The following is a 7,383-nucleotide window of genomic DNA, read 5'->3' on the forward strand; positions in this document are numbered from 1 at the left end:
TACTGGCCAACCCCCTAGGCTAGTGTTTGCAGATCTCTCTTTCTGTCTTCCTAAGCTATCCTGGGCTAAGGGAAAAAATAACTCACTATGATTTTTTAAAGTTTTCCTGATCAAAATAGGTTTTGAGTAATAAGACATGTATAACCCAGTGGAATTGCTTGTTGGCTCTGGGTGTGGGGAGGGCGAGAACATGAATCATGTAGTCATGGGAAAATATCCTAATAAATTAAATAATGTGGAGGAAAAAAAAGTTATGACTCCTTTACTCCTTTACTATACAGTTTTATATATACCTGTTACTAATTTATTCTTCCCTTTAAATATTTAAAATGTATCTTAAAACCCATACTCCTGCTGTTCCCAAACCGAAATTAGATTTAGATTTCTGGGGTCAGCTTCTTTCTTAAATGGTCACTTTACCCCTTAGATTCTCCCTTACTGGGTATAAATGACAGAAAATTCTCAGATTATCCTAGTAATAGACCTATTTTCATTTGCCTTAGGCAGTTTGGCCCAAAGTACAAATGTCCAATTAGTCCCTGAATTCTCAGACTTGTCAACATGGAATCTAGAAACCCCAAATTTGTAGCCTAGTAAGATCTGATGAGCCCAAAGTTTTAGGACTAGCTGGAGACTCCACAGTTTTTCCTTGTTCCCAGTTCCCAAGATAATCCACCCTGAAGGAACCCTAAGGCAAAAGACAATCCTCATGGGGGGGGGGGGGGGGGGCCAAGCCCAAGCCAAGGGACTCTTCTTATCTCCAGAAGACTCTCCCACTGTATCACACCTTCCTTTCAAGGATCAAACCCAGAACCTTTAGTTTAGGAGACTGCCTACTGGGTTAAAGAGTCACTTGGCTTGTCTTTTTTCAGTCTGAAACTGCTAGCCTGAGATTCCCTTCAGGGTGGATTCTCTCAGGAACGGGAAACAAGGACAAGGTTTGAGGTCTCCAGCTAGTCCTAAAATTTGGGGTTCATCAGATCTTACTAGGCTACAAATTTGGGGTGTCTAGATTCCATGTTGACAGACCCAACTATGGACTTCAGAAGGTTCAGCTATCTTCAACTTTGAAGAGACCAGATTTTGTGGTGACTAGCAGCCCAAGGGCCCCCCTTCCACAAGAGGCTTCAGCCCTGGATTCGTAGAGATGAAGATCATCCTGGGGATAGACTTGAACCCTAAAAAAGAAAGAGGGAAGGAGGAGCTAGTTGGTTCAGAAGATAGAGAGCCAGGTCCGGAGAGGAGATCCTGGGTTCAAATTTAGCCTCAGATACTTTTAAACTGGACCTTGGGCAAGTCACTTAACCCCAATTGCCTAATCTAGTGCTCTTCTGCCTTGGAACCAATACTTAATATGGTCCTAAGATGGTAGGTAGGGGGTTGAAGGAAAGGTGAGGTCAGGCTTCTCTTCCTCTCTTCTTGCTTGCTCTGGATTAATTTAAGTAAAATCTCGAAGATCAAAGTTTATATACAGGGTCTCCCCAAAGTGAGTGGGTGTACCTTCCCTCAAAATGACTCTCTATACAAATATCAATTATAAGACAATGTTTTGTTGTCTCCATCAGAGAAAATGCTTAAAACATGAAAGACTTGTGTCCACAAAAGTACAGAAAAATTAAAATCTCTCAACTATGTTCTGCCTGAAGGTAAAAGCATTTAATGGCTCTACTTAACAGAATTCCCATTCACTTTACACCCACAATGTCCTGATCTCCAGGTCATACTGCCATTCTTTTGACTTCAGTCCTCAGCCACAGCATTCTCCCAGTGATGCTCTTCTCTGAGAAATGAAGCTTTTTTGGAAATAATCTCTCACTGGGAAACCCTTAAGGAAAGGGATTGATCCAAAATGATCTCTGAGCCCAACCCTGGCTGTTCTAGATGTACATAGGACTCTGTGAGAAGACTGGGGAAAAAACAAATTTCTTTATACAGTTTGGGGCTGTCTTTTACTTCTCACTGACCCCAGGAAAGCTTAGAGCCCCAGATGTATGTCAAGATACTCTGGTTTAAGTTTACTTATTTAAATTTACTTATTTAAGTTTATTATTCAAAAAATGAATAATATGGAAATAATACATGGATAACCCAGAATGATCTGCTTGCCACCTCTGGGAAGGGGCAGGGAAGAAAGGAGGGAGACAATCTGGATTATATAACTTTGGAAAATTTATGTGGAAATTTGTTTCTGGCAAAATAAATAAACAAACAAATAAATGGAGAACATCAAAACAGTACCGGATAAGAGTAATAAGGGAAGTAATTGGTCCCTTATCTGTCTCATCTTACTGTATCATCTGTTCTTTGAAACCAAAACTTAGAATTCCAAAGCAGCCTGTCTCCTTTTCCCTCTCTTCTCTTTCCTTACTAGGGATGCCCTTCTTCTCTACCCTGACCCCTAACGCCCTCAGTTTATAAGATCCAGACCAGCTAACAGAAATAAAAAGGATGAGCTGCATGGGGAGGGTGAAAAAGAGAAAAGCAATAGAACAATTTATACAATAACAACCTTGTAAATAAAGACAAAACTTTGAAAGTCTGAAGAATTCTGAACAATGCAAAAACCAATCAGGAATTAAGGGTACCAACCGTGAAGCAAAGTATCCCAACTCCGGACATATTTTTGGACAAGTGGCAGGTGATGTTATTTGTTTTGCTAGAATATGCTTATTCCTTCGGAGGTTTTATTTTAGGATTTATAATAAATAATACTTTCCATCGGCAAAAAAAGAACTGATGAAGTCTGAGTGCAGATTGATGCATCTTTTCTTTTAACTTTGTTTTTCTTGCTTTTATTTTGCAACATGTCTTAATACAGAAATATTTTGCACGATTTCACAAATTGATGTCACATTTCTTGCCTTCTCAGTGGGTGGGGGAGGGGGAGGGGAGAGAATTTGAAATCCAAAATGAATGCTAAAATAATTCTTTTTAAAACCACGTTTTAGTTTGCTTTGTTTTCCTCGATGGGTTGGAGAGAGGAAATGAAATTTTTGTTTCCTAAAAAAACAAATTAACCAGGAAAAAAAACTGAGCTCTGGCTAAAGCTATAGATACGGGTTTTGAGGACACTAGGGGGCGCTTCCACATCGTAGCTCGTGAATTCATCAGGGCAGGGTCAGCCCCTCCTCCTCTCCTACTCTTTTCCTCATCACAAGGATAAAGGTTACGACAGCTCCCGGAAGGGAAAGACGAGTCAGAGGGAAGAACAGAGGCGGGGCTAGGCTGACACGGAAGGTCTAGGGCAGGGTGGAGTGTCTGAGGAATGGAGGCCAGGAAGAGAGAGAGTTCTAGCTCCAGCTTTAGGGTTGGGCTTCGTCCCATTGGCCAAAGAGGAGCCTGTGGGCGGGGCCAGCTCCTTAGTAAATAGACGCTCCCCGGTAGCCAGCAGTTGCACAACTGCGCTGCAGCTGTCTCTTGTCTTTTCCTGTCGATTCTCTGGGAAGAGACCTTTCGTCGTTTGCTGCCAGGCCCCGTGTCATGGTGCCAGCCTGACTAAGAAGAGGAAGCTCCCGGGAAACGAATGAGGAACCACCTCCTCCTGCTGTTCAAGTACAGGGGCTTGGTCCGCAAGGGGAAAAAAAGCAAAAGACGAAAATGGCTAATTTCGTGATCCGCACCGCCACGCCCGCCGACTGCAGTGATATTCTCCGGCTAATTAAGGTAGCCTCCGAGGGGGCGTTTTGTGCCACTTTTTCCTGATTTGAGCATAGATTTTAGAGCCAGGAAGGACTTATAAACGCCCTATAGATTCCCAACTTCCCCACCTCACCCACCCGCGGCTTTTTTTTAACATGAGGAAACTGAGACTCGGTAAATTTTAAAAGTTGCCCAACATCAGAAAAAAAGAGGAAGAAAGAAAAGAAATGTATTTAAGCGCTTATTGTATGTCAGGTGGAGTGCTAAGAATTATGGTAGAAATACTAGCAAAGGCTAATAAGTAATAGAGACTGGAGCCAAACGTTAGAGCACAGGGACCCCCTTTCCTCCCTCCCAGCCGGCCCAGCTTATTTTCCACTTCCTGCATTTGAGGATTATCTGTGTAGCCGCTGTAATTGCGCCACCCCTCCGGGCAACTAGAAGGCGGCTGGATCGACCACTTCCCTCTTTGCTCGCTGAAATCTAGAGCTTTGTGGTTTTCGTTTTTTTTCCCCCTCCCTCTCGTTGCGTGTGTTTAGAGTTGACCAGGAAACTGGCCCAGATCCAGTTCTCCCTTTGGCTAGACCTTCTCCTCCCCCTCCTAGATCAGTCATTGGCCTTGACGTTATAGGTGGCAAGTGAATAACCTCTTTTTAGCTGACTCTGTCTTTTTGTGGTCGTTAAAAGTATCTTGGATTCTTATCTGATTTTTTTCCCCTTCTCTTTTTATCATCTCAAGGAACTAGCTAAGTATGAAGAAATGGAAGAACAAGTAGTGCTAACTGAAAAAGGTAACTCATTTGCAGTGAGGTTTGTCTAATAGCCTTGGTGGCCTTCACCATAGCCATTAGCCATTATCTCTGTGTATCCCTGTTGGCCTTTGTTGTAGATCTGCTTGAAGATGGGTTTGGAGAGCACCCTTTCTACCACTGTCTGGTTGCAGAAGTGCCAAAAGAGCATTGGACACCCGAAGGTAACTAACTTTGGCCCATCAAGCCTATTGTTCTTCCTGTTCCCCGGCTTTCTCCCCACCCCCTACTTCAGTAGCTAATCAGAAAGAGAAAGGATGTTGATGTAATGCCTAGTTTTTGCTTAGAACTGTTGGCTTATGCAGAAGTTTATGCAGAGTGTTTTTGGGACAGTGGCCAGAAATAAGGCAATCTGATGTTGAACGAGAAAAACAAAAAAGTTGATCCTAGTGCTGATCTAAAAATAGGGTGAGTTAAGAGGTGTTTGTCAGCAAAATGTGTGCCCTACACATTCCCTGGAAAACTGGGTATGATGTCATTTGATGTAATTCCGTTTCATTAAATGGTTCTTCTTGTTTGACCCTAACATAACATTTTCTGTAATTGTTGAATCACATTTTTTCTTTAATTTGTCCCAATCTTCAGGTTACAGTCTCTAGCTTCGCCATGTACATGGCCCTTCCGTGTACATGGATGGGCGGGGAGGTAACTAAAAGATCCGTTACTCAATAAAGTAGATGATCATGATAAATGAGGTAAGGCCTACAGGGACAAGTCCTCTTCCCACACCGTATTAAAAACAAAAACAAAAAACAAACCAACCAAACAAACAAAAAACACGGTAGATCAGAAACTCCATTATACTCTCTTCCTGTCTGTGTTTACAAGTAAGGGTGAAGTGGCCAAAAAGTTTAATTTGATGACTCCTAAACCTTTGGGATTATTGGCAAATTCTAAAAGAATTAAGTCAGCTGTTTGGAGTGTGTCTGGCTTCTCTAATTTACTGGAAGAGAACCCAGCTAAAAAGGAAATGTTGAAGTGGGAATGGGGAGGGAAGTGTTCAAAATTTTGGCTGTTTTTTTTTTCTTCCAGAAATGTTTTGTTGGGTAAAAGAAGAAATAGCACTTTTCACCCCCCTGATAGAGGATTATGGGTGCAGTGCTCTTGGGAGGTACAAGGAGGTCACTTAGCATCATTTTGGCTGCCTCTTGTACCTGAAAAAACTGGGGAGAGTAAATTGGAGAACATGTGAATTGGAAGGAAGGCTCTTGAATAACTAAAAAATACTAGCATGGTATCCTGACCTTAAGGAAGCAGAGTTCATGAGCTCCTTGTACTTAATATTCTGAACTGCCGTGTAAACCTGATTTATATTCAAAAGTGGACATACTAGTAACTCAGTAGGATGTGAATAATGTCTGTGTTTACATAAAGGTCATAGCAGCTCAGCTCTCAAGCCATTAAAACTGTCAAACTTTCTGTGAGGGATCCAGCAGATTGCAGAGTGGGTCATCTATAGACAAAGCTGTTATTCAGAGATGTCCGAATTCTTCCCCTGCCTCCAGCTCTAATGTGTGCTTCTTGCAAACTTCTGAAAACAGCGGACAGCATAAGAATGGATCATATTGTTCTAGCATAACAACAGCTGATAGCTGCATGCAGAGACTGCTTGATAGCAGCATAGTTTTCAGATCCATGCATGTAAAAGTTTTAAACCTGTAAACATTCTTCTGAGTGATGTGGCTACAAGTGCTGTGGACTTTTTTTTTTCCTGGTCTTTTTACTAAAAAAAAATGCTGTGATACTCTCTGTTCCAGGATACAGCATCGTTGGCTTTGCTATGTACTACTTTACTTATGACCCGTGGATTGGAAAGCTGTTGTATCTTGAAGATTTCTTTGTGATGAATGAGTTCAGAGGTATGGAGGAGTTTGGGAGGGTGCCTGTTCCTAAAAGGAGAGGTAGGAGGTATTCCTCCATCCCACTTTTTAAATGATTATTAGTTGAGCAAGTTTTTCTTGGTCTTTCCTAGGGTTTGGCATTGGTTCTGAAATTCTGAAGAACCTAAGTCAGGTAAGTCACTTAAACTTCTATTCTTTAAAGATTCCAAAATTTGAAGTCCCTGAAATAGCTTCAACTCAAGGTATTGGAAAGCAAGTTCATTGTTGGGTTTTTGTTTTGTTTTTAAAACTCAATCCTTGTAACAATAGGTTGCAGTCAAATGCCGCTGCAGCAGCATGCACTTCTTAGTGGCTGAATGGAATGAGCCATCTATCCAGTTCTACAAGAGAAGAGGGGCTTCTGATCTATCCAGTGAGGAAGGATGGAGACTTTTCAAGATTGATAAGGAGTACTTGCTAAAAATGGCAGCAGAAGAGTGAAAAGTGCTAGCATCAGTGGTGACAAGTGTTCCATTCCTGAACCAGTCTACGTAGAATAAATTCTCAACTTCTTGCTTTCTATCCTGTCTGTAGTAGAGTCATAGCATGAGCACTCCTTCAAAAGCTTTATTACCAGTGGCGTTGTAGCATGTTTGTTCCTGCGGTCTGGTGCTAAAACATCAGGTCTGTTGGCGGTTTGGAATCAATGAGACTTTCTATGAGCATCTTCTCATAAACAAGGTGGTGTCATCTTAAAATGTAAATGAATAAAACTTCATTCTTGTGAGTCATTTAAATGTGTACAATGTACACACTGGTACATAGAGTTTCTGTTTAATTATCTTTTTTTAAAAAAATAAACTAGTCTTCGATTTAATTGCAGCCTTGTTGAGTGTATGCTTTTTCAATAACTCCGGTAGATTTTTGGGTTGGTTTTTTTTTTCACATCTTTTTCTCAGGTAATTAAAGTTGAAATTGAAATCCAACTGGTACCACTTCTACTTTCCTCATGATCTGATTTTTTTTCCTACAGTTTCAATTCCACTGGTATAGGGAACAATTGGTATGGCAACTCCCACTGATTCAGATTATGGTATCATACCTTGGAGTTGGCT

General features: G+C 41.4%; 1 protein-coding gene across 1 annotated transcript; it reads left to right on the top strand.

Annotated features, from left to right (window-relative positions):
• The first annotated feature begins 3,206 nt into the window (after positions 1 to 3,206).
• On the top strand, positions 3,207 to 7,145 carry SAT1 (spermidine/spermine N1-acetyltransferase 1). The gene is made up of 6 exons (XM_001362671.5): positions 3,207 to 3,663; positions 4,379 to 4,430; positions 4,529 to 4,612; positions 6,206 to 6,307; positions 6,421 to 6,461; positions 6,599 to 7,145. The coding sequence occupies exons 1-6, from the start codon at positions 3,598 to 3,600 to the stop codon at positions 6,767 to 6,769; spliced, it is 516 nt and encodes a 171-aa protein (XP_001362708.1). The 5' UTR covers positions 3,207 to 3,597; the 3' UTR covers positions 6,770 to 7,145.
• Positions 7,146 to 7,383: the final 238 nt, after the last annotated feature.

This window comes from Monodelphis domestica, chromosome 4 (assembly GCF_027887165.1).
Source record: "Monodelphis domestica isolate mMonDom1 chromosome 4, mMonDom1.pri, whole genome shotgun sequence".
NCBI lineage: Eukaryota > Metazoa > Chordata > Mammalia > Didelphimorphia > Didelphidae > Monodelphis > Monodelphis domestica.

Coding starts and splice junctions, on each gene's coding strand:
- SAT1 (XM_001362671.5), top strand. CDS start 3,598: ATGGCTAATTTCGTGATCCGCACCGCCACGCCCGCCGACTGCAGTGAT. Junction 4,431..4,528: donor AGTAGTGCTAACTGAAAAAG/GTAACTCATTTG, acceptor CCTTTGTTGTAG/ATCTGCTTGAAGATGGGTTT. Junction 4,613..6,205: donor AGAGCATTGGACACCCGAAG/GTAACTAACTTT, acceptor TCTCTGTTCCAG/GATACAGCATCGTTGGCTTT.